This window comes from Callorhinus ursinus, unplaced genomic scaffold, assembly GCF_003265705.2.
Source record: "Callorhinus ursinus isolate GAN/ISIS: 27379988/994484 unplaced genomic scaffold, GSC_fseal_2.0 scaffold79, whole genome shotgun sequence".
Lineage (NCBI taxonomy): Eukaryota > Metazoa > Chordata > Mammalia > Carnivora > Otariidae > Callorhinus > Callorhinus ursinus.
In genome coordinates, this window is record NW_027397141.1 from 2,060,852 (window position 1) to 2,087,913 (window position 27,062).

Genomic DNA, 27,062 nt, shown 5'->3' on the forward strand with positions numbered 1-27,062 from the left:
GTTGAATTTCTGAGGCTGAGCCATTCCTAAAAGAGCAAAGAGGGGCATCTTTTAAAATATTTTTTAGTTCAGCAGGATGGAAGGCCAAAATTGTCTGATTGTATTAATTCCATAAACAATCTTTGAGGGCATAAATTCTTGTCTGTTTTGTTCCCCAGCCTAGGCTAATGTCTAGCACATTGTGGGTGTAGGATACGGAATGAATGAATGAAGGAATGAATGACCAAATATCATTAATTATATGCAGATACGTATCATATTCAAGTTATGCATATGTATAATATGTTCATATACCAACATGTATATATATGCATATATGCTAACTGAAGGTACTTAATATAGAAAAAGCCTTAACATCCTATAAATGATCAATTTAATGTAAAATGTACAAACAAGACTCATTTCCCTAAGACATGTACCGACCTCTGCAGAAAGACTATCAAGATTTATGGGGCTCTCTCATTTTTAGGCTTTTTAATGGATAAACATTCTCAATCTGTCAGCATGTTTGGATTTTCCTCGTACGCTCTCCCACTCTGTGGCTTCCTGACCCCGACCTAAGGTGAATTCTGAACTGGATCTCAGCAGCAAATGTTTATGTGTCTGGAAGCCCCACCTCTGGTGCCCCATGGACACTGTCTCTCACGGAAAACGTCAGGCCCAAGGCAGCATCAACCCCAGTGACCCGTGAGATCTTAGCACTGGCGTGGGCCACCACCTGCATCTGTCTCCACATCTGCGCTCAGACCAAAATGGCTCACTGAGCTCCACCACTGGCTGATTCCAAAGGAATTTATCACTACAAGATAGGGTTGTTGTCTTCAGTGAGACCCATCAACTCTGGACTCAGTGGACATGATAATTACCAGAGTCAACGATCAGACTCCAAGAGATCACATGCATTTGGGAAGTTGAGGAAACAAAGCTCTGAGAACCCTCCATTTCTCAGGCTAAGGAAAGGATGCCCTTTCTCATTCGAACGAGGTCAGGGAGAAAGTTCTGGAAAGTGGCTCCCACATTTGCAGAATGTTGTGTTAAACCATGCTCGCTTCACACTAGCCACACCTGGGAAGAAACATATGGAAGACTACCCTCTCCGGAGTGGCCATCAAATACCAACTGTCAGGGCATCTCATGAGAATCTGAAACTGTGCAAATGTAGTCACTCCCTGGATGAAATCACTACAAGCATTTCATCTCAATGTGCTTGGGTTGGTTTTATTTTTGTCTTCAAAGTCCAGTTTTCCAAAAACCTTGGAATTCTTCAGGTACAGAATTATACCCTTACAATTATGCAATAAAAACTTATTTAATTAAAGCATGTATGTGAATATCATTATAATCCCAATATTTGTAAATTATCCAAGAATTCTAAGGAATGACATAGAGGCAAAAGAAAGACATATTTCAGTCTACGTAGTTTTAGTTACAGGTGAATGTCATAATAGTGAAATGAGTAAGAGCTAACCTGTCTGGGGCTCATGATAGGGCAGTCCCTCATTTACGCGCTTCGAATATATTATCACGTGTACTATCCTCACAACAATCCTATAAAGGAGTAGCATCATGACTCCTACTTTCAGATGAGAAAAACCAAAGCACAGGGAGGCTGAGTAGGCTGCCCACAGTCCAACAGCTCGTTACTGGGGAATTCAAACCTATGTGCTCTGGCCCCAGAGTCCGTGACTCTGTGGTGATCTTTCTAGAGTTTCAGAACCTGAGTGAAAATCCTGGGGGCAAAAATGAAAACAGTGAACAGTGAAGTGTGAAGACTTAAATTTTTCAGTATAACATCTATTATGCCATTATTAAAATTATTGTTACCTTACCATGAGCCTACATCAGAATACAAAGCATAAGAACAAGTCTAGCTTCTGACCTCGAGTGAGACTCGACACACGTTTATTGAACAGGTTTTGAATGCCAGGAGCAAGATACTGAGTTATGAACCTATTCATTTGTGCTATGTGCTTAAGTGAATTCTCAGCCTTATTCACTTTCACCGATGTAAAAAAGGGGGGGGACTTTGATTACAAATCTTCCTTCTAGTCCAAAACAACACCCGAAGTGATGTATGTTTTAAATGAATTATCCAGGCAAGAGAAACACACATATCTCTAATAACATACTCATGCACGGTAACTCCACAAGAGATGGGAGGGTATCTAAGGTCAACAAGAAATAATAATAAATGATTAATTACAAGATTTTCTTAAAGTATTAAAAGCCCAAATTCTAGAATAAAGAAATACAATCTTATTACTTGCAGTATTTGGAAGAACAAAATCTAATTATGACTAAGATACCCAGCAGCTATTTGTTTGGAGTTGCTTTAAGGAACTGATAAAAAGTATCTGTTGTTAGTGTCCTGTCTCCATGCTAAAATGTTTGTTAAAGATAAGGTATGAATGAGGGATGAGCCAAGAACCCCGCCTGCTACATACCCTCTATAATAAAGAGTGTGTCCTCCCTAGTTTATCAGTGAGTAGAACTGAGCCTGGACCAGGTTTGCATTCTTATCCGAAATACATCTGACCCTGAGGCTGAACTACCCACGTTGCAGTATTTTTCCCATCTTCCCACTTTGGCAAGTTTATCTTAATTTTACAGGCCATTTCCTGACCAAAATTTAGGAGTTATTTTAAACCACTAACCCCAAATGGTCTTTAATATCCAGGAAATAGATTTAGCCATAATAAGATATGAAACAGAAATTCCTCACAAGGAGGCCAAGCAGCAGAGGCCCACGGGAGCCTGGGTGGCGGGGGGTGGGGAAGGCAAGACACAGCAGTCACGCACTGGGGGGCCAGCCCCACAACCCACCTGGTTCTGGCCTGGCCAGTCCCTAAGCAAACAGCCTGTACACATTCTTAGCAGGAGTGTGGTGGCGAACAGAGCCATAAGGATGGCAAAAACTCTAAATCAAAGTAGATAATCATGGGAAAATTCCTGTCCTGTGTCCTGAGGAGGAGAAGGGGACCGCAAGGGACCAGCACCTTCTCTAGGCACCAGCTGCCCCCAATTCCCATCAGCCAAACCCTCTCCAAATGAGCTCTCAAGCATCCTGACACGCCACACACAGGCTTCTAGAACCTTCTTCCCACTTCTCACCCTTCAGACGGCACCCCAGGGCTAGAACTGAGCTCACCAGTGGAAACAACAACCAACAAGAGAGAAGAAAATGAGAATTCTGAAAGTCATTTTAAACACAATGGTTCAACTTCTTATTTGAAGGCAAAGCAACGTCCCAGAAGAGCAGGTTTATAGGTCGCGTGCACCGAGCGGCTGCCCCTGTCAGAGGAAGAGAATGGACAAGACCTATGGTCTCTGGAACAGAAATGCCGCTCTCAGGTGCACACTGCACCCCCTATCAGAAGGTCTAGGAGGGGGGCTTCACGTCTGTGCTTCGTCAAGCCCTCCAGGAGATTCTGCTGGGAGCTCAAGTCCCCCGACTCTACTGGGACAGGTGCCCTTCTGCGGTCCCCAGCCTACTTATTCCTCAGAACTCGCTTTTAGTTTAAAGAAGAGAAGAGTGTCTGGCACTGCATAAGTGCTTCCTAAACATTAACCCATGTCATCTTCACACGTGTCCCCTGAGCAAGGCACTACGGCCATCGCCGTTGTCCAGGGGAGGAAATGTGGGCAGAGAGAGGGAGGTCACTGGCACAGGGTCACACAGCAGGGACTCAAACCAGCACCCTTGTGTTCAATGGCTATGCCCGCTACCCCGTCCGGAGCTTCTCTCCAGATGCATCTGAAACGCTGCAATTCTCTTTCCAAGAAGCTGTGTGCGTGTACCCCTTTGGCCAAGCCTCCTAGAGAATTAGACACTTTTTTTGCCTGGCTAATTCTAGAGTCCTTGGAATTACTTCTATTTAAGATACAAAGTCAAATTGAGTATTTTCCAAATGGACATAACAAAAAATGGGCCAAACTGCAGCTCCTGTGACCTTCTTTTTCCTAATAAAACCTTGCATGTCATAGGTTTAAAAAGACAGTGATACATCTTCACTCAAGCTTTTATCCAAGCTTTTAAAATGTTATTGTATTCCTTTAAAAAAATTCTAAAACCGGGGACGCCTGGGTGGCTCAGTCAGTGAAGTGTCTGCCTTCGGCTGAGGTCATGATCTCAGCGTCCTGGGATTGAGCCCCCACGTAGGACTCCCTGCTCAGTGGGGAGTCTGTTTCTCCCTCTGCCTGCCCCTCCCCCCGCGTGTCTTCTCTCACTCGCTCTCTCTCTCTCTCGAATAAATATTTTTTTTTAAATTCTAAAATGGAACTCGAAAATTAAAGCTGATTAGGAAAAGGAGATACTTGCATCTTATAACGACATTTTCAAGCTGATGATCTTGGATGATAATAGAAATACTTCTATGCTCAAAATTGCTGACTGGTTGCAAAGGATAACTGTGGGGTTTTGAATAAACTGTGATTGTTTTTTCGTACTGCAAAAATTACATGTTTACTTTATAAAAAATACTGTTAGAGATGTAATAGTCAATGTTCCACGGATTAAAATATACATTAATATTTCTTTAATAATACCAAAATAGTTATCCTTGGGTTTACCTGTAACCTTCTGAGGCCTGCAAAATGGCCCACATGCTAACTGATGCACATTAGGAAAGGTTCACCTCTCCAAAGTGAAGACACACCACTGTGTCCCACTACCCACCCCCTCCGAACCTCCGTGATCCCTAGGTGTGAGTTGCTGCAGTGAAAAATTTGTGCAAACAGCTCTGGAGACATTGAGAGTGATGACCAGGAAACCCTGGGTTTTGTTCTTCATGGAGGGATATGTTTATTTTCTAAAGCAGAAACTCAATAAAATTTTTAACAATTTTAATGAAATGTCAAATACAGGAATGCCAAGTCTCCAAATACTGCACTGAGTTGGACAACATTTATTTAAATAGCTAACCTCTCTCGAGAGTGTACAAATGGTTTCTCCAATCGTCAGTGTATTTGGTGGGATGGGAACAAAGCTAGTGACATCATATTGGCCTTGTCCAGTTCACAGCCAGTATCTCTCGCCATTGTCTGAGCAAGAAAGAAATGCCCACGGTACACAAAGATATTTATTCAGTAATGAACAATAGTAATTCCAAAACTCTGAACGAAGTGGTGATTCTAAGAGCAGTAAAAGATGAAGGGGTTGAAGAATTGTCCTTTATCAGCAAGAGATAAAACCAACAGATATGCAAAAGCCGTGTGGTATGTGAAATATCCCTTTAGTGTCTGATTGGGTACTCTCCATTTATCTTTTCTCTTACCACAAATCTCGCAAGCCTTAAAACTCAGATGACATCAAATGTTTTTATAGTGTGCATATTAAAAATCAAAAGCAGCAAAGCAAGGAATATTACTAAACCCCGGAATAAACTATTTACATCAAGAGTTCAGCATTGTGTATATTTCCAAGTCGTGTTTAGTCTGGGGTGGACTAACTCCTCCAAATTCCTAATTAAGAGGAAACACCTTCGTTTGGCACGAATTCCCCTTCTGTTCCCTAACAGTACCACTGGCTCACAGGGGCACACACTCCCACGGGGGCTCTCCCAGGGCTGGTGAGTGCATGCTGGCCAGAAGCGCTAGCCCCAGTTACAAGTCATTCGTGATTCCTCTCCATGGGGCAGGCACTCCTGCACATAGTTGGGGGGAATTTCAAAGAGAAGCTGGGTCCTGCAGTGTCTCGGAATCATCAGGGGTGTCAGACTAGCAGACGGGAGACAATGCGGTCCCAGCCACATGGCAGTGATAACGACCAACATCGCCTGAGCACTGAGCTGCTTTGGCCGCACGACCACATCAAGCAACGTGAAGGTTTCCACGGACATCGTATTCCTGGATTAGGGACGTGAGGCTCAAAGAGATGACATCATCCCATGGAACACAGAGATTAGTCCTTCGTGGCAATCACCCAGCTTATAGGTTGGGGAGCCATGAAGAATAGGGCCAGATAGACTCCATGGATCCAGGTTGTGAAGGGCATGCAGACCCAATCCCAATTAAAGCAGCAGTGAGGTACCTACTAGGGAGAGTGGCCAGAACCCAACACTGACAACACCAAACGCTGGTGAGGAGGTGGAGAAATAGGAACCCTCGCTTATTGCCAGTGGGAAGGCAAACTGGCGAAGCCGCTTTGGGAGACAGTTCGGTGGTCGCCCACAAAACTAAACACACTCTTGCCACACTAACCAGCAATCATGTGCCCAGTTATTTACCCAAGGCAGTGGAGCACTTCTGTCCACACAAAAACGTGCACATGGAAGTCTACAGCAGCTTTATTCATAATTGCCAGAACTTGGAAGCAGCCAAGATGCCCCTCAGCAGGTGCGTGGATAAAGAAACCGTGGTCCGTGCAGGCCATGCAATATTACTCAGTGCTAACAAGACCGTAGTTACCAAGTGGCGAAAAGACCTAGAGGAACCTGAATGCATATCACCAGGTGAAGGCAGGCAGTGTGAAAAGGCCGCATCCTACACGATTCCAACTCTAGGACATTCTGGAAAAGGTCAAGCTATGGAGACAGTCAGAGGGGTGGTGGCCAGGCGTACAGGGGAAGGACGCACCCGCGGGATGCACAACACCAAGAGGGACCCTCATGTAGACTACAGAGTCTGGGTGATGCGTCACTGTCAGTCCATCCATGCAACAAATGTCCTACTCTGGTGGGTGACATTGATAGAGGGGAGGCTGTGCTCATGTCAGGGAAGGAGGGACATGGGCAAATCTCTGCACCTTCCTCTCAACCTAAAACTGTTCTATAAAAAGAAAGTCTTTATGAAAAGACAAAGACCACCACACCCAACAGAAGGGAAACTTAGGTTAGACAGTAGGTAGCCCCTCTCAGAGGAATCCCATGGCCCTACGCAGGATCCCCGGAGACAAGGGGCCGCCCCACAACACAGGGATTGGGCTAGAGAGAGCCTGAGGCTGGAGGAAGCGCAGGATCGAGGAGGGGTCTGCAGCGACCCTGGCTCAAGGTGAACAGACCTGGAAGGGGGTGGCAGCCGTGGGAGGAGAAAGTAGGTGGGGACGCGGAGAAGCCCACAGGAGGAAGTCATGGTGGCCTCCCGGTGACTGAGTGACACGGAGGTTAACAAGAGACAGGGTGAGGCCTCTGGGGGAAGTCACCATGTCTGAGCTGAGTGTCAGGAGACCCTGGGGCATCAGCGACCAAAAGGCAACAGTGGGGACGGGCGGTCAGTCTGGGTAAGACCCTAAGTTCAGCTCTGAACACCTTGGCTAAGTCTGAGACAAAAGCCAAGGTGACATGTCCCATGGGAAATTGAAGATCTTCGGCTGGAGTTCAATAGAAAGGTTCGGAGCCCCCTTCATGGGATGGTAAGGGATCACGACAGCAGATCTTCCCAGCCAGAGAGGGGAGAGCGCGCGGAGAGGAGAGGAGTCGACCGGCTGGATCCCATCGCACACCCACGCCCAGGGCCTGGGCAGAGAAGGGAGAAACAGAAGGAAAAGTAGGCGAGACACATGTCGCTGGAGTAAGACCAGGAGAACAATGGAGGGAAACACAGGATGGAACCAGTTCACCGTGTACCAGACTATAAAAATACTTACACCAAGTAATTCTTACAGTGTCCAATGTCTCAAAAGAAACTGACCATTGAAACGTGTTCTGGTTTATATCCTCTTTCATTGTACACGCGAGAATGGTAGGAATATGTCTTCTGTATTGTTCTATAGCTGACATTTTTTAGTGGTTGTTTAATAATAGCAGGAAGAACAATGCTCTAATGGTATTATTTTCGGCATTCTATTGTTGCTTTTGCTTACTCTATCTCAAGAATTCAAAATACCAAATCTGCTTGAGAGGCATTTTAATGAGGTTAATCCTTTTTAAATTTCTGGAACAAATGTTATAACAAACATTGTCTCTACTTCTTCAAAACAAGTGTTATAACTTATTCAATTCTTGATGCCCTCTGGATTTCTAAAAGGATTTGTTCTAGAGAGGCACTTGTGGGTTCAATTCGTCTGCAAAATCTTTACCAGCTCTTAACTAAGTAACTGAACTTCTAAAGTTATGACCACCCTTACCAGTCCCAAGACATTTGCCAACAGTCTTGTTAATGAATAATGCAAGGTTTTGTGAATTCCCTCATGTCCTTGCCCAAGTGAGGGTAGGTTTTCTGGGTCAGTTCCTAAAGGCACTCCAGCCTAGAGTCAGCCATCCATGCGGCAACTTTCCAAACATCACAGTGTCCCTGCAGCCTCAGGAGAGGGGATGCCCCCAAACTCAGGGCCCTTGCTGGGAGCTGGGTGCTTCTTACCACAGATCTCCTAGACCTTGTTCCTCAATGTCTCTACCCCTCTGGGAGGCAAGTTCAGCTACCACGGTGAATAACAGAAGCCATGGCATCTTGGTTTCTCAAAGGAGGGAGCCTTAGCGTCGTCTTTTAAATGCAAAGACCTGTAGGTCTATGAGAGGACAGGTAGACTTACCACACCTGAGTATAACGCACCACAACAACTCAGGAAAATAGTAACGCTGAGCTTATAGTTCCTATCTCCCCCTCAGATCTGGAGGTGGGATGTCCTCCTGGAAGTTTCTCTGACTTCTGCAAAGCTGGTTAGGTGCTCCCAGGGCCCTTGATTTACCTTACTGCAGCATTTACCAGCCTGAGCGGCTTGCCGGCTGCTCGGCATTTCTTGCCGAACTGCAAGCTTCCTGGAGGCAGAGCGGGTTCCGCTCACTGTTGCCTAGAGCGCAGGGCTTGCAGAAGGGCTCAGGGCGCATGTGCGGAACAAAGGAAGGAAGGGGTGGTCCCCTGGGAGAAGGGGCAGACCGGCCAGGGACTGAGGCATCCGGTGAAGGAGTCCTCCAAAACTCATCTGCCTAATAAAAGCAGACAAATTTTAAACCACACTCACTCTTGGTGTACGTGATGAATTTATACCACTAATAGTTCTGTAGGGGCCACCCTTACGCACATGCAATTTACCCACATTATTTCTTATGGTTGGTATCAGAGGTACTTCCTTCTGGACCAATTCCCTATATAAGGAACATAATGATTTGGGTTATATCACTCCTGAAGTATTGGGCTGATATTGCTGTCACTGGGCCCAAAGTAGAGCTCAAATCTCTTACTTAAGTTACATTTGCAACGGAACAGAGTCCATACTCACATGGGAACTAAGTCTCACTTCACATGAGTCCTGGGTCGTTGAGCCCCAGGACAGTGAGTAATAGTCTGAACACGCCGGGACCTGGGGGTAGGCACTACCACACTTACAGGCAAGCTCCCATTTCTGATCCCGAGAAACCCATCTGTTAGTGGGGGTCACCCAGACCAGTGAGAGAGGCATCCGAGGCCGCGTGCGATGGGGACAATTCCCTCCAGTCTGACTGTGTGACTGAGAACACCAGGCACCCCCTACCACAATACTCTGGGCACACTTCTGTCTCAGGCCTGTACCCTCGTCCTACTTTCTTGCCTCAGAAAGAAAAGTTGGGGAGGGGAATCAAGATAGACTGGGAATGGGGAAAAAGTCACTGGCTTAGAAAATCCATCTACTAGTAAATGAATAGTATGACCATGGCAGGTATGGTCAAATATAAAATCAAATAGTCTTTCATATGGGGGGGGGGGAGTACAATTCTTGCCCAGCACAGGGCGGGGTGCTGGGACAGGTACAAATGCAGGTGAAGTGTGATTCAGATTCTCTTTCAAAGGCACACGTAATCCAAGAACCCTTCGGGGTGGCTTCTGAGTCAGGATTTGATGGATTTGCAGCATCTTATCATCCAAAATGTATTTTTAAATGCATTTTGCTTGGATCAATATTGAAGTTATTTCAACTTTTTTGGTACCTAACAGGTAATTTTGGAAAGTGGTCAGCAAAAAAAAAAAAAAAAAAAAAAGTTCTTGATGGCATGAAAACTGAAATGCTTTTTAAAAATTAGACAATTATTTTTAAATTGCACATCCGTATCTCTCTAATTAAGTCAGGAAAGATAAAGTGTAAAGATAATGTCGAGTTAGTAGGTGATTGATCAGAGGGTGTCCATCCACGTGCCAGATAGCTTAAAACACTATGGGACACCTTGGGGTTTAGACCCAAGCCAGTGGACAGGAATGTGCTTGGGCCTCAGAGAATAACTAAAGGGAAGTAAAATAATCCCAAATAACAGCAATGAGTTTGATTTTCCAGGCAAGAACGGGGGCTCCCATAAGTGCGTGGCTTGTTCTTTAAAGTCCTGGTTATTTGAAAAGCTCGTCCTTACAATTAGCTTTGCTTTGCTACAATTATCAACGAGAAAATCTAAGTCCAAACAGAGGTTCCTATTTCCAAATAGAGAACTTTCTCTCATTTGCTTGCCATCAAGTTTAGCAATCTCTCCTTGGAAGTACTACATCTTTTGGTCAATATTTCTACACCCAAATAAAGTGTTCGGGAGAGTTCTCTTCTCAAAGTATTTTGTCATCATTACTGGAGAGCGTTTAAACAACTGAGTATGGTGCCTGGCTCGACTCTGGGCTGGGAGAAACCATCTGAAGTTAACTGCTGCTGTGATCACTAGCCCTTTCAACACCCAATGAAGGAGCGAGTAGAGTCAACCCTGCCCTGGGATGAGCCGGGTGTGCATACTACCGGCTCATTCTGGCATGTAACAGTTAATACATTTTATAAGCAATGGAGTCGGTGACTATCATTCCCCCAGAAGAGAAGTAAAAACAAACAAACAAACAAAACCTAAGAGCAAGATTCGGATCTGAAACAGTCAAACAGTAAGAGGGAAATGTGGCAAGTAGCAAAATAATTTTTTAAACATTAGGGGGGCTATGCAAAATGCCTTTAGAAGCCACACTTCCTGGGGGTTTGGTCTGCAAGGCTTTCACACTGGGGACCAGCCGAGGTCTTTATTCTATCTGAGAGGAAGGAAAAAAAGAAAGAAAAACAGTACATCAAGGACCGTCCGGGGCTGGAAGCCTTTACTCCTGCAACCCCAGCTCCCAGATCCTTTCCGGGCAAGCACACAGCCCGAGGAAATGAAAACTGGGAAAACAATTGGTGCTTAGAACAATAAGATGGAGTTTCATTTTGGTTTCACACTCAAATATGATGTAGTTATAATTTTTTAATGTACATTAATAAAAGGCAACGAGTCGAGTTTGGTTAACTTTTTAAAACTGCACTACACAAGAGCCCCACTTCTGTTCTCGAGCGTGCTTCAGCCACAGAAAAGTCGTGGGAAAGCGAAGATACAGCTGTTTCCAGACAAACGGCCCACAACTGTTCAGCATCAACCAGCAGTCGCCCAAGAACGGGAGAAACACGCCCAAAGCGACTCCCGGGCACGAGTGTGGGGCTCGGAGCAGCGTGGGGCGCGCGTACCCACCCCGCCTTGCCCCCGGCCCACCCGGGCGCCCAGGGCAGGTGAGGGCGCCGGGCCGCTGAGGCCCCCGCGGTGCGAGTTCAAATCCCGCAGACTCCCGGGCCCCCTCGCCCCGCACGGCGCGCATCAACCTCGGCTCCGCTCGCCCAGGGCCCTGAGAAGTCCTCTACCTCGCCCCTACCCAGCCCACAACAAAGGAGGCTCCCTAACGGATGCGCGAATGCAGCCCACAGGGGTCACTGGCGGGGACCCGCTCGGAGAGGGCACCTGGCCGTGCCACGCGCGACCCCCGAGGGGCGGGCGGGCGGCTCGGCCCGGGGACAAAGGGGCCGCGCGGGGCGCCCGGGACGCAGGGCGGGACGCCGGGGGAGCGGAGCCGGCCGGGACTCACCTTCGCCGCGGCCCGGCTGCGCTCCTCGTGGAGCAGGAGGGCGGCGGGCAGCAGAAGCAGCCAGACGCCCAGCCGGGGCCCCATGGTGGCGCGCCCGGGGCGGCAGGGGCCGGAGGGGATCGGCGGGGGCCGGCGGCCGGCGCTCGGGGGGCCGCAGCGGGCGGCTCACTCGCGGAGGGCCGGGGCGCTAGCGCTGCGCACCGTCCCGGGCGCGGCGGCTCGCGGCGGAGACCTGAGCGCGGCCCGGCGAGCTCCCCAATTTGTTGGCGCTGCCCCCTCCCCTCGGCGGCGCGCGGGTGGCGTCTCAAAGGGGAGGACCCTGCGGCGCGGGTAAGAGGCGGCGGGAGCGCGCGGCCCGGGGATTGGGGCCGCCGCGCGCCGGGACGCCAGGGCTCCGCGCTCCGCACTCACCCTCAGCCGCCGCGCGACCCCGCGCCCCCGCGCTCGCCCACCGGGCGGAGCACCGAGGACCCAGGCCGGCACCCAGGGGCCCGCGAGGGCGACCGCGCTGCCTGCGTGCCGCGGGCGGGCGCTCCTGGAGCGGCGGATGCGCGCGGACAGCCCCGGACGCCGGGCCCGAGGTGAGGGCGACCCCCGGGGACGCCGAGACCCGGGCCGGGGCTGGGACTTGGGGCGCCCTGCGCAGACAGGGGCTGTGCGCACTTCTACTGAAGCGGAGGGGGGGCACCGAGCGGCCGCGGCTGAGCGGCGCCGAGCGGGGCCTAAGTGGAAGGCTCCCCCTTCTTCTGTCTGTACCCGGGGCGGCTCTCTGTCACCCTTGCAGGGGTGCGGGGGCGCATCCCGCTTTCCCGCGTCTCGCGGAAGGTGGCCCGCGGCGAGGATGCTCCCGCCCCGGCCCCTGCTAAGCCCGCTTTGTCTCTCGCCCTCCAGGCTAGGAGGGAGCGCGCGGAGCCCGGAGCGGCCGGATCAGCAGCATGGACAGACACCAGTGCTCGGCGTCCAGCCCTGCCCTGCGGCGGTAAGCGACTTTCTGCCGCGTCCCGGTGGGTCCTGCGCGAGGGGGCCCTCGCGTGTAACTAAAAACTGCCAGGCCGAGGCTACCCGCTCATGGCGCTCTCCTTCCCTCTCTCATGCAGGTGCCTGCTGCTGGGGGCTGTGACAGTGGGGCTCCTGGCCCAGAGCGTCCTGGCGGTAAGTCCTGGGTCCCGTTCAAGGGCTCTGACTCGTGCGCGAGAGAGTGGAAGGGACACCTTGTGGCCTTGCCGGAAGGCAGCTCGTGCGTGCTCACCTGAGCGTGTGTGTGTGTGTGTGTGTGTGTGTGTGTGTGTGTGCCTGTGCGCGCGTCTGTGCGCGCGGCCCTGACCCAGCCCGGGTTCTGAGAGCGCTGGCTTTCCCCAGAGAACGTCTCAAGTTTGCCTTCCCTTGGGTTCCCCACTTCAGTCCTGTGTGTTGCAGGCGCTGGCCCTCCCACGAGAGCCAATAATTTGAAACATAGCCTGCGGCGTCCTCTCCTAAACTAGAGCAAATCCCTGGCTTCCTCGAGGGAAGACTCTCAGTCCCATGGTGGATGAGGCGCCAGGGTACGGAGAAGAAGCATGTTTGTGGCACTGGGAAGCTGGTGTCTAGGTACCATCCTTGGCAGAGAGTTTTCTGGTGCTTTTAAACGAGAGGCTTTGGGGGAATGGGCGGGGCTAGGAGGAGAGTAACACTACAGTGTACTTTGTTTTAACCCATGGGAGTGAACAATGGCAGAAACCCTGCGTTTTCCCCCCAAGTCTTAGCCAGGGTTGGGGGGTGCTAAGGTGCATTCAGGGCTGCGCTGCAGTGTTGTCCTGGCACTTGGGATGGCACTGTGGGATTTTGTAAATTGTGTTTAAATAGTTGGAGCCACTTTCATTGAGCTTGACGGAATAAGGCTGAAAAGCTACCGGTTTGGCTGTCCCTTGGTTGTGGACACATGTTTAAACTGGGACCAAAAACAGAGGGAACATAGTGTGTTCGCCACCCCACCCGCCTGCACTCTGCCGGAACACCTGATTTCCCAGGTGGTTCTCGTGGGTTCCCTGTGACCATGGGAAGCTGGTTTAGTTGAAATTCTGTTATTTTCATTGCTCTGTCCTCGTGTCAGACAAACAAGGATTTTAAAGGCAGGGAGTGAAAAAGAGCTTACTCTAGCTTGGTAGGACCTTTAGCCTCCCTTTTCTGCTTTCTGCTCCAGTTCAGGGCCCAGACTGGGAAGGCAGAAGGAGTGCATAGATTTTCTTTCTTTCTTTTTTTTTTTTTTTAAGATTTTATTAATTGACAGAGAGAAAGGAAACACAAGCAGGGAGAGTGGGAAAGGGAGAAGCAGGCTTCCTGGGGAGCAGGGAGCCCGATGAGGGGCTCCATCCCAGCACCCTAGGACCACGACCTGAGCCAAAGGCAGCCGCTTAACGACTGAGCCACCCAGGCGCCCTGGAGTGCATAGACTTTCACCAGAACATGCCAGGCCAAAGTTTTCTCAAAGCTCGGGTCTGACTCTCCTTTGCACGTGTCCTGATGTAAGAAGACGAAAGCCCGCATGCTGCCACCCCTGAGTCTTGTGGTCCTTAGGTGCCCTCGACATACAGGAGGTGGCCCGGAGCTATGAGTTAGAGCAGCACAGAGACTCTCAGAGGAGGAGGAGGGTAGACAGGACGGCTCTGGGGCGTGCTGAGTGTGTGTGCACTGGATGTGCTGTCTCCACACCCCTCCGGCCCTAGAGCCATTTCTGTAATCCCCTATTTTCCTTCCTGGGGATGGTGAAAGTCTAGTGAATTTTATCTGGAACTGATCCTAAAACTGGTGGAAAGGGCTTGGGGTCAGAAGACCGGGGTACTAAACCAAGCTCTGCCCTGGTCTCGCAAATCCTGAATCCCAGTTACCACACCTAGAACAGGAAAGAGAACATCCCCCTGCTTGTTACGGAGCCAGGCGGCTACCGCTGTGCCTTCCTTCCAAAACCTCTTCCATGCTCAGCCTCACCTGAGTCTCTGCTCTCTGCCTCTTGGGTGGGACTGAGAGCATTTATGGTCTGGTTGCTTCTCAGAGGCTCGCCCTGGACCCCCACACCCACCTGGGGAGGCTGGTTAGAACTTCAGACCTCTGCTCTGAATCTAGATGATCTTCTTCTTTTTTCTTCTCCGAATCTAGATCTTCTGATCAGACTCTCTGGGGTAGAGGCTGGGAGTCTGCATTCTACTTGACATGAAAGTTGGAACCACTGAATTAGAGTATTGGGTTGGGAGGCAATTGGAGTCACTTGCCATTTTGAGTCATTTTACTGGAGGCATAGGGATGTATATTCTTCAACAGAGACACAATTTGTTATATTCAACAGTGGATCTTTTGCTTTTTAACTTCTTATTGACCCCTGGCGTTAAGAGCTATTACTCATGAAATAATGCCTGATCCTCAGCTATATCCATTGAGAAATCTCCTATTTATCACAAGTTCATCTCCTCCCCTATTTGTTTGCCATGCTCAAGAACCCTGTCTCATTGCCCATGTGTGCCAAGGACTCATCCCCAGGGGTAGGTCAAGTAAGTAAAAAGGGCTGCCCATTGGAGTTTGAAGGGCTCTTGTAGCAGAAGCAGCCGAAAATGATTATTGAAAAGAGTAGACAATTATTTTTTTAAAGGCTTTATTTATAAGTAATCTCTACACCCAACTCGGGGCTTGAACTCACAACTCTGAGATCAAGAGTCGCTCATTCCACCAACTGAGCCAGCCAGGCACCCCCCCCCCTTTTTTTTTCAGAGAGAGAGTAGGCAATTATTCTGTGAATACTTCCTATGTGCCAATCGGTGTGCACCCAGGCCTTGTGGGAAACACATCTACCTGAGTGGGCAACTATCATTACCCCCATTTTGCAGATGAGAAAACAAGAGGCACACGGTGTTTAGGTAGCTTGCTCATGGTCTCTCTCTTTGTAAGTGCAGATGTGGGACTTGAACCCAACCCCTGCCCACTAAGTTACCCAGGATCATACTGTAAGTCAGTGGTGAGGACGCTCCCGAGTTTCAGGGTTTGAGTCTTCTGGTTCTGCTTTCTCTTTGCTCTTGACCGTGACTAACAGAGTAAAGCCCGCACAGTGGTTTCTGGAAAGGGAAATATCCTTCTTCCTCCTCTGCTGCTCTGCTCCGAAGAACAGGAGCCCAGAGCAAGGTTGAAGCGATGTGATCGGATGTCCAGAGGGAGGGAAGGAAGCAGAAATCCCACTGGCCAGCCTGAGGTCCGGGCCCAATGTGGACACGCATGCCCTGCTGTTCATGTTGCCCTTCCTGAAGGTGCCAGGACACCGAGCACTTATATAGATGGCCCACCCTACAAGGCTGCGCAGCACAGGCATCGCCAGGCTGGACTCTGAAGGCAGACGCCCTAGGACCACGATGATCTGCTGCCTAGCACTGGCGCTCACCAAACCCCTCTGTCCTGGGCACCCCCCAACAATGGGCACGTGGGTAGGGCCATGAGCCTCCAGAGCTGGGGCTGTCCGATGAGTAGAGCTGGCCGGGAGCAAGGCACCAGGCATCTGCTGGGCGTGTGTGAGGGAAGGCTCCTGAGGCAGAGCCTCCATGGAGACTTGAACACTCTCACTGTAGCCAGGGCAGAGCATTGTTGCTTATCTCAAGAGATGGGGCAGCAGCCTTGAAGATCTAAGAGACCAGTCTGTGTGACTCTGGAAGGAAGAGAATTCCGGAGAACAAAGACCGTCCCTCAGATCAAACACGCTGTGGGCTGGGCTGACCTCACGACCTCAGCTGGGGGAACTGGCCACACACCCGCGATGCTCACAGGTATTAGGGTGCAGCCAGGAGACCTGGACGTGCAGGTGCCGTGCACCCCAGGAGATGCTGGGCTCTACGCTGCCTGCAGCTGGGCCCAGCCAGGCTCCAGGCCCTAGAAAATTCGCCTGATGCTCCTACAAGCAGCCACACCTTTCCCTCCCCCTAGCAAAAAAAAGGGAGGGGGGCAATATATTGTGAGGTTTTCTCTTCTCCTTTTGGTTTGTTGATCAGTTGCAAAGAATGTGTAGTACTAAGATGCTCCAGTGCTCTCTGTAGGAATCCATGAGACCACTTCTCTCCCTGGTTTCCCGGAGCATTAGTGCTATTGTCCAAAATCGGGGCCCGTAGGAAGAGGGGAGATATCACAGGGTTCCTCCTCTGTTAGTGGAAGAACAGGCATGACGCATGTACCCAGCTCTCTGGAGGCCAGTAAAGCGAACCTCCCTAGGTGGCCCGTATGACTTTGCCACAGTCAGTAAGACAAGGAATTTGTCAGAGCATCGCAGAACTAAACGTGGCCGCAAAGGATGGACAGAGGGGACAGAGCCCTTGCACTGCCCTTGGGAATATTTGGAGCCAGAGAGAGAGGGAAAAAGTGAAAAGTTCTAGAAGAGAAAACAAAGGCTTTGCTAAAAGAGTGGAAATCAAAGGATTGTCTTTCTGGAGAGAGGATTGAAAAATGGGTGACTAGCTTCCATTAATAGACACAGTTCAAGGGAAAAGCAGAGGTGTGGCGTACATGTACCTTCACTGCTGCATTTGATGATGACGTAGAGGCTGCCGTGACGCAGAGGGCGGTTTGGGAGCATCCTGCTCTTTTACGCTAAGAAAGAGTGTCTTCGGGTAGAGAGCTTCAGTGAAAGGTCTGGGATTGGCCTCTCGCTGCGTGTGCTGGGGTCAGGGGGTGCCGTCACCGCTGAGGAGGGTGGCAGGTGACTTCCGGAACCCCAGCCTGGCTGATTCGGCTCGTACACCAGGCCGTCTGTGCAGGGGCTGGGAGCCTCTGGGGCCATGGACGACACAGTCGTCTGGGGGGCAACAAAGCCCTCCCACCCCCAGCCTGGCTCCTCACTGGCTGTTTGACCCCAGGGCAAGTCACCGACCGCCTTGGTTCTGAGACATAGGGAAGGGGACACGTCGGGTCGTATGGTACCGGTGCAGGGGTGCTCCGGACGGTCAGCACGCCCACCCCCGCCGCAGGCCCACCCCCGTGCGGGGAGCCGGCCCCCACCCTTCCCAGCTGTGACACGGGGATGGGAGTGCTTTTCCGGGGAAGCATGTGCACTGCTCCAGGATGTGACTTAAAAGTAAATATGCTGCATTAGGCTTTTTAGCTTCAGGGTGTGAGAAGCTTCTGGAATCCACGAATGGTACTTAATCAGCTGAGATGAGAACAGGCGGGTGATTTGGTGGTTACCTCTTGCCACTGTCCTGGTGGCTGTCCCCTCAGCTAATGGGACTCTTCTGGGTCAGATAAAAGCCTAATTGACTCCCCAACCTTGATGTCAGTGGCTTCCCTGGGCATCCGTGATTTCTCTTTCGGTTACCTGTGAATGAAAGAGGGGGTATCTAGTCTTAGGGGGACCCCGCAAGTTTCTCCAGTCAGGGAGTGAACCTCAAAGGAAGCCCACGCCCCTGGGCACTCTGTGGCCTCCCGCTAGCTCTGCCCTGCCCACCGGAGGGGCCCTCGTGTTGGGGTCTCCCCGCCTCGCAGTGCCCCAGGGCTCCTGGCGTACCCGGGTGTTCTCTTAGACTGTGCTCTACTGCCAGGAGTGAGGCTGCCTTTGAAGCGACGAGTTCTCCTGTAAATCCCGCTCCTCTAAGTGCAAGGTGGTCTCCTGGATTGGATCCTGGAAGAGAGAAAGAACATTCGTGGAAAAACTGACAAAGTTCTGATAGAGTCCATAGTGGATTAGTGGACCCGTGTGAGTTTCTGGTTTTGACAGAATGCACCGAGGTTCTATAAGATGTTGACCTAGCATCATCATTCTGGGTGAAGGGCATACAGGGACCCTCTACACCAGCTGTGCAGCTTTCCTGAAAAACTACATTATTTCCAAGCAAACATCCACTCTTGGAAGCCCCGGACCAGCCCCATTAGGTGCACGTGAACCAGGCAGGTGAGTGGGAGAGAAAAGCTGAGAAGCCGCTAGTCTCCCACTAGTGAGCAGCAGAGTTGGTCAGCAAGAGTGAAATGTTCCATCTTTTCTCTCATGGGCTGAGTGGCAAAGGGCACTTCTGTGTACTTGGACATATAGCAGAGGTGACCCCTGCCTGGCCAAAGAGCTTCTGTCCCTAACTCGTGTGGAGTGCTTTATGAAAACAGGAGAGGAAAGGCATCCTGATGGACTTCCCAGAGCTCAGACTGTTATAGGGGTGCAGGAAGAGCTTCCCTCTTCTTGACCGCCTGACTGGGGAGGAAACCCTGCCACCTCTTGCCAGACCTTGTGGTGGCGTGACAGGTGTGCATGATGGTGTGGCTTTCAGAAAGACATTCAGCGTGGCTTGCTCACACGCTCGCCCTTCCTGATGTGTCAGGCCAGCCTCCATAGGGCCCTGGGAGAGCACCACCGCCTCCTTCTATGCCTAGAAGACCCTGTGGATGGCAGGGAGGGGAAGGTGCACTAGCTGGGCCATCCAGGGTCCTGGAGCCCCCTCTCCGCGTGCTCCCGGCACTGCCACAGGCCCCGTGGTGGAGTTTGGAGGGCCACGGGCCACATCTCCAAGTGGCTACAACTTCCACTCCAGCTATGGGCTGGGGAGAAGGGCCAGGAACGGGATGGCCAGTGGCCGACACCTCACACATTTGCCTCTCTCACCCCTTGTGTAGGAACAGAGCAGGCCCTGGCCAGTAGCTTCTTACACACCCTGTCTCCTCACTGCAGCCCACAGCCCCATCCACAGGGGACACCCTACCCCCTTGCCTGTCGGAGCGCCCAGGAGGCGGAAGCCAGAAGGCCTGTGCCTGGCCGGAGCCTCTGTCCCTTGGGATTGAGACCCATTTCAGAGTCCAATCAAAGTGCCCTCTCAGCCTGCTAGGACTTCACATTACCATTAGATACTGATGATTTTAATTAAGCCCTCGTTCATAACACGTATAGACACTGAACGCTGGTCATCCACCCATCCTCAGCACCTTTGTCGCTCCCACAGTCCAGAGTTTAGGGCGTGTTTCATCTCCTGTCTGGGATTTGCACACCAGCACCCGGTCTCTGCCCCCCGCACTGGGACTCAGGCGGCCCTCCGGGGCGTCGGCTCCGGCAACGAGGGAGGTGGAGTTAGCCGAAAGTATCCCGACAGATCTTTTGGATGAGGAATACGGTCATGGAACAACTAGTAAAAGATTAAAGGATAGCTTTTCTCACTGGGTTTTGTGGGGGGTTTTTTTTGTTTCATTTTTTCCCAATTAAATGCCCCCCCAAAGAGCCGGCCGTGCCTGCTGGTAGAGGAAGTGTCGATGTGTCTATGAAAGATTTGCATTTTTTCCTAGGAATGGTTTCAGCCTCACCCATAAAATTCCTATTTTGCTGCTTTTGCCCAGTTCCATGATCTCCCACGTGGGGACTACAGAAGAATGTGTGTTACAGAATTCCACGGACTCATTTTCTGGGACCTGGTAGAAATTACGTAACAATGTGTTTTTCTGCATGCTGAGCACTTTTGGGTATGTGACTGTCTTTGTGGAGTAACGTGGGTGCGTGAGGACAGAGGACAGCTCCCTGGGGCACCTCCAAGGCCCCGGCCTGTCCTTCAGGAGAGATGGTGATCAGCGGTGCCCGGGGCAATCACCGCATGGTGCCGTCGGGAGGGAGGGATCTTGTGGGGTCTCCTGGAATCAACATCAGAAGGAGTGACCCCTGAAGGTGCTTCTAGAGTTCCAGAATCCCCCAGAACAACTAAAATATTGTAAGGGAGAAACAGCAACTCCCACCTGCTGATCCCAGGGGCGCCGGGAACTGAGCTAAGCCACCAACACACATTACCTGCTAAGTGCCCACCACGCTTCGATCACCCCACTTTACAGGTGTGCAGACTGAGGCACACACAGGTTAGGGTACTTGTTACGGCCAATAAGGAAGGAAGTTGGGAGTGAAGCTCGAGACTTGGTTATTCCAAAACCTCTGCTCTTAACCACTGTGCCAGGCTGACAGACCCACAGAATATGAACTCATGTTCAAAATACATAGAGTGTGGGGTATGTAAAATATGCATATGCGTATTATGTGTATGTTATTTATCTCTATGGGGTATGGATGGGTGATGGATGTAGGTGGCAGCTAGACAGACGTAGATTGATGATAGACTGATAGATGGATGATGGCTGTAGACAGAGATAGATTGTAGAGAAAGAGAGAGATGGATAATAAGTAGATAAACAGGTGGATGGACAGTGGGTAGAGACAGGCAGGCAGACAGATGATAGTTGGAGAGATTACAGGGAGACATCAAGATGAGAGAGAAACAGAACATAGGGCTTACAGGCGCGACAGAGACGCGCAGCCTTGAGTGCCCCTGGCTCCTTTCTCCACAAGGGCTGCAGGGGCGGAGGAAGGGAGTGTCAGGCGGGCGTGTTCTTTTTAGGGGCCGTCCGCAGAGAGGCCGGCCTGTGCGCGTCGGTGACAGAGTGGCTCGTGGACTCTGAGAAACAAAGTGTGGACGGGCTGCTCTCAGTTCAGGCCCCCACACGATGACCCAGGAAGGCCCGAGTGGGCAGTGGGGAGCCCCATCCACAGACGGAGTTCCTGGAAACCTTCTCCAGGTCCTTTTTGAAATCCCAGGCCGTGGAGGTGTAGGGATGGCAGCTTCGTGAAGTGGGGACACACAAGCGAGCTGGTGTTATTTTGAGCAGATGAAGAGGCTGTTAGAAAAGCATTAGTCCTAACTTGGGAAAAGGTTTACTGAAACGGCCTGGGGAGTAAGAGACCTTCCGCAGATGAGCTGTGCAGGAGCCCCCGTGGACCGCGGTGGAATGATGACACACTCCATTTGTCCTGGGCCAACAGGGAGGCAGGTGTGGTCTGTCCCACACAATGGGAGCATCTGGGTCCGCGGCCCAGGACCAGGAGGTCACTTCCCCTCTCTGCGCCCCCTTTCTTCGTGGGTACAACAGGAATGCCAGTAACCGTGTTGCAAGTTCATGGTGACATGGTTTTTGTGAAATTCCTTCACTAAATGAACATGTTCGCTTCTCCCGAGCATAGTTATATACATGAATCCTCCCCAGAGCTCAGGCCTGGGTCCCACAGCGAGACAGGCGGGAGCAGTGGGTAGGGCTGTTCTGAGCGCATGTGTGTGTGTCTGGGGGGTAGGAGTTGTCCAACTAGCTGACTGAGTTTTTGAAGTTGACTCTGCCACCTGGGATCATCTGTGCTTAAGAGAGCGACCTGCAGAAGCTCAGCATGCGAGACCGAGTCGTGTACCCCTTTGACTAGTAGATTTTACCATACGTCAGATTCATATGGGATTGTGTTGAAGCCCCACTCAAGCCTCAGAGCCACACTCTGTTCCACAGAACATGGAAGAAAGGGCGGGACTGTGATGTGGGTTTTCAGGGAGTGTGAGGCCAGGTGGGTCTCAGGTTCGAAATGAGCTTTTGCTACTTCCTGGCTGCATGACTTCTGACAAGCTGCTTAGCTTTTAAGCTTTAGTTGCATCTCTAAAACTGGAATAAAAATCGTTCTGCCTCATAAGTGTGCTCTGAGGAAAAAAAGAAGAAATTGCACATAAAGATTGTAGCAACCTTAGCCTTGTAGGGCTTAATAAGTCAATGGCTACTTGGTTTTAGGATTTTTTTTTTTTAATTAAATATGGGTCTTCATCCTCAAAACATAAAAACTTGAAGCCACAGAGAGAAAAAGTTCAAGTGTAAGCAGAATTTGGGGAGAGAACAGCTCTCACAGGCCTTGCTGTCCCACAGGGCGCTCTCTGTGCGGCCTTCACGGCAGGGGACGAGGCCTTGCCCAGCCCTCAGGCTGGGGCAGCGGGGAGCCGGGCCCGGACGCCAGGCCTGTGTGGCTCTGGCCCGCGGGAGGTATCGTGGGGAACGAGGTGCGCGTCTTCTGCGCTGAGACCCCACCATCTTCACACACGCTGACAGGGAGCAGCTGTGACCCCAGGAAGTGAGCTGTGGACACCTCGGGGGGCCACAGGCGAGACAGACGTAGGGGCATCTATGCCTTTGGACAGTTGTCTCCATTTTGTTGGGTTGGAGAAATATCTGCAAAGAAAAGAATTTAAATTTTATTTAACTTTAGGTCAAGGTGTCACTAAATTATTTCCAGAACAAATGGAAAGAACTTATAAACAAAGAACAGTTTGTTCAAATAATTCTGAGACCGCGTATAATTTCACAAAGCAGGAAAACTCAAGAGATTTTGGTTTGGCAAAGCGGCATAGAAAATGCACAGTAGAATCTGAGCATAGGATTTCTTTCTTGGAAGAGCAGAAAGACCCCCCTGCCGTGTCCTAGCAGGACATTGGCCGTCCTCACTGTCTGCTCTGGCTGCGTCGCCAGGGTGGACAGGACACACAGACCAACCTGTTTCCTCCTCAGGCCCAGGTGCAGAAGGCCAGGGGGTGGAAGGTTCGAGCTGGGAATTCCAGGGAGGAAAACCACCTCCTTCCCTTTCTTCCTTACTTGGTCATTGTCCTAACTGTAACAACGGTGCCGGTTACAATGTAGCACCAAATTGGGCTGAGATCCTCTCCTTCCTATGTAAAAACCACCTTCGCTTCCTGCTTATTCCTCCCAGGTTACAAGCCCCCCTCACCCAATCCACCAAGACAATCTTAGCTCAGACAGGATTTCCTTCATCTTAGTCACCAGCTTTTATGGTCCAGCCTCCCCTTCCCGTTGCAAAACAAGGAGTATTAACAGCAGAGTCTGAAATGATTTGTCAGTCTTAGGCCAGTACGTGTAGACATCAGTTTCTGTGCGTGCTGACCAACACCAAGACGCCAAGAGGCTGGAAAAATAAACGTTCCTCATTGGGTCACTTGCTACAGTGAGTCTTCAGCTACCAGCCTTGGCTGTCCTAACCTTGCAAAAGGGCAAACACATTCATTTTCATCGCATTTCTAAAAATCTGCGAAATTTAAACAAAAAAGATAGTTGTAGCAAACATCATTCATGTTTTAAAAGGAAGACTCGTAAATGCTCACATTTCCTGCTAGTAACGGGTCTGGTTCCCACCATCATGTAAAACACGCCCTCAAGGCATGACATGAAGCATTTCCTGGGGCTTTGAAGGAGAATGCAGGCCTCGTATTCTCCCAGATGATTCCGGGGGGGAACCACTCAGCTCAGTTATAGGAACGATGCCTGTAGTTGTCAGATCCGCTCTTGATTAAAATGGAACCTCGCCCGAGTCACTGACTGGGCCCTGGCTGCCTGCACAGGGCACAACGTGGGCACAGAACAAGCAACTTGGCCCCTGTTCTGAGTGCCTGTGCTGGCTCCCCGTCTCTCCCAGCACTGGCGGTAGTAGTAGTAACAGCAGTAGTAACAGTAGTAGTGGCAGTAGTACTCGTGGTGGTATTAGTACCAGTGGTGGTAACAGTAGTAGTGGTATTAGTACCAGTGATGGTAGCAGTAGTGATAGTAGTACTAGTGGCAATAGTACCAGTGGTAGTAACAGTAGTAATAGCAGTAGTATTAGTGGCTGTGTGTACCAATAGTACCACTGGTGTAACAGTAGTGGCAGTAGTACTAGTAGTGGCAGTACTAGTAGTAGTACCAGTAGTAGTGGTAGTAGTACTAATGGCGGTGCTACTAGTGGTGGCAGTAGTAGTTGTGGTAGTAACAATAGTAGTGGCAGTAGTACTAGTGGCAGCGGTAGTACCAGTGGTAACGGTGATAGTATTAGCGGCAGCAGTAGCAGTGGCGGTAACAGTAGTACTAGTGGCAGTAGTACTAGTGGTGGTAGTAATACCAGTGGTAGTACTACTAGCAGTAGCAGCAAACTGTTCTACTTTTCCATTGAATTGTTCTTGCCAGGAGATGAGAGACAAATATTTTCCTCTCCCCGTTCACATCAGTGGAGTCCCGTCAAGGGAGAGAAGGAGTAACATTTATCTTTATAGATTCTAATTTACTTTTTCATCCCTGTTCCACAATTTCTCCACCGAGACCCTGTGCTCTTCTAGATCTAAAACTTTGCTCAGAGTGGGTCTACCATCAGTTATCTGCAGGCACAATTTGCCTCTGGTTTCCCATGAAAGCCTGGCAGAGCATTATGTTACGTACAGCCTCCATACTCTGAGTGAGCTGCTCTGGGCTGGGGCCAGACCTCGAAGTTTCCACCTCTGGATTAAGCAGCAGTTGTTAGCCTGGGCTGGGGAATGTTCCAGAATGCTAGAACCCATCCCCTGGGACATTGGGATTTATACAAGGCCCTAAGAAGACTCTAAAGGAATTTCAAAGCCCATGCAGAGACTGACTTTGCCCTTTAAGACCAAGACGATTTGCTCTGCTCACCAGAGGTTCAGGTACTCCGATCCTGGCTCTCCACCGGCTGAAGGCAGCCCCCATCCTGGAGATGTCCCACCCGGCATGAGGCACAGCCCTGGTCCCCCACCTGATGAGTCCGATTCACGCTTCATCTGACCTGTAATTTGGGGGTGATTTCTTCACTCTCCAACCAGAGTGATTTGTTATCTGCTTCTCACCTGATTGGAATTCAGTGTACCAGAAATGACTCACTTGACTACAGAGGGGGAGGATGTAAGATTAGTCAGGCTCACTCCTGATTTTTCTTAAATCCAGAAATTCCTTACCTAAGATGTAAAAGCAGATAAGAACAGTATCGCCTCCTGTCTAGGAGTTCTAGAACAAGGAATGCATGGACAACGCTGATACTTCAAGTAACTGGAGAGTTTGGTTCTCCTGGAGCAAAATCTAACCTGGGAGCCATCTGCTTCTGTTTGTAGAAAAACAGGAAAGCAAAACCAGAGCAGCGTCTTAAAGGAAAATACATTTATTTAGAAGAAGCTTTATGTATATTCCATTCGTATTTAAAAGTGCCTCTTTCTCCTCTTTGCAGTACCGTTAGCAAAATCTTTCTTCTTCTGGTTCTTGAGTTAAGGACAAAAGAGTGTTTATTCAGGGAACATTTCTGCCTTTGTGGTGGTTTTTCTTCCTCATTGGATTTAATTAACTAAAGCCTGTAAGAATAAACATGGGGAAAAAAAGGCAGACTTCATAAGGTTTTTCTTAATTGCTCACATTAAAAAAATTATTTTTCATCTTTATTCTTTCTAAGCATTTCGTATGTTAAAAATTAGGTGAATTTCCCGAAATAAAAAATAAGATCTTGACACCGATTCCCGCATCACCCGTGTTACAAACATCGTGTTTGCAGACTAACCATTTGAGAACTGTCTTACTCGTCACCTCGGCTCTCTCGGGTGCATGGTGCAAACCTGTGTGGGTTCTTTCGTACTCTTCACTGTTTTAACTGTGGTAAAATACACAGAACATAGCATTTACTGTCCCCACCATTTTCAAGCGGACAGTCGGGGGTAGTCAGCGCTGTCTGGTGCTGCGCAGCCTTCCCCACCATCCACTTCCGGAACCTTCCCTTCCCCCGCCGAGGCTGTGTCCCCATTCACCAGTAACTCCCCATCTCCCTCCCCAGCCCCCGGGGAGCTCCGTTCCACTTTCCGGGTCTCGGAGTTGAGTTCGCCTGTGTCAGGGGCCTCCTGGGAGTGTGGCGTCACACAACCTTTATCCTTCTGCATCCGGCTCGTCTCACTGAGCGTGTCATGTCCTCATGGCTCATCCACGGCGTCGCCCGAGTCAGAGCGTCCTCCCTATGTGAGGCTCAGTAATACTCCCAGTACACTTTAACTTACTCTTTTAAAGCTCAGTTTCGTTCTCCTGGTTGGTAGGTTCCAGTGGTTGATGTGTCACGGTCAGAGGAAGTGACTCAGAGCTAGAAACAAAGGGGCGAGCGGGCCGGCTGGCCTCAGGGCTCCAGCACCCCCATCTCCCAGACGTGATCTTGCCACGTGGCCTGCCTGGCTCCCTGGTGGCCCCTCTCCTCCAGGTGTGTGTCTGGCTCTGACAGAGCAGGTTTCAGGGCCGTCCTGGCTTGGGTTTCCTTTGCGACAAGCATGGATGTGCAGGTGCCATGCTCACACATGAGGCCTGGCCCGGACGGCAGCTGAGGGCGTCGCAGACCCCCTGTGGCTGCGGCACGGGGTTCCCCCGGGGCTGCACAGGGTTCCTCAGGAAGGAAACAGAGCCTGTCGAGACGAGGGACGAAGGCCGGCCGAGAGCTGGGAGGGGGCCCAGGAGGAGCTTCTGGGAGCCTCCGCAGGGCAAGGGGCAGGCCATCACACGCCACCTAGACTAAGGTCTTGCCCGTGGGTTCCCCAGATGGTCGGTGCTGTGCTCTCTCTCCACGCAGGGCTGGGTCCAGACGTGGTAGGTGCGGGAGACCCCAGGGAAAGGGGAGATGGTGAGCCTAAATCACTCTTCCTTATGTCCGCCTCGGGTCACCGTGCGGGACTGCGGGCTCCCCGACGGTTCGGAAC

General features: G+C 50.6%; 2 protein-coding genes across 3 annotated transcripts in view; one reads left to right on the forward strand and one right to left on the reverse strand.

The window, feature by feature from the left end:
- The window catches only part of COL4A1 (collagen type IV alpha 1 chain), a 140,139-nt gene extending 128,166 nt beyond the window's left edge, over positions 1 to 11,973 (reverse strand). Inside the window, exon 1 of the mRNA XM_073887444.1 lies at positions 11,758 to 11,973. Within this exon, the coding sequence (XP_073743545.1) occupies positions 11,758 to 11,841 (84 nt within the window). The 5' untranslated portion in view covers positions 11,842 to 11,973. The remainder of the gene's footprint in view (positions 1 to 11,757) is intronic.
- The window catches only part of COL4A2 (collagen type IV alpha 2 chain), a 168,537-nt gene continuing 152,504 nt past the window's right edge, over positions 11,030 to 27,062 (forward strand). Inside the window, exons 1-3 of one of the 2 annotated variants that reach the window (XM_073887417.1) lie at positions 11,030 to 11,407; positions 12,649 to 12,736; positions 12,855 to 12,909. In XM_073887417.1, coding sequence (XP_073743518.1) covers positions 12,693 to 12,736; positions 12,855 to 12,909 — 99 coding nt within the window. In that variant the 5' untranslated portion in view covers positions 11,030 to 11,407; positions 12,649 to 12,692. Of the gene's footprint in view, positions 11,408 to 12,199; positions 12,339 to 12,648; positions 12,737 to 12,854; positions 12,910 to 27,062 lie in introns of those variants that run through there. The other variant, XM_025874778.2, reaches the window with a different exon arrangement.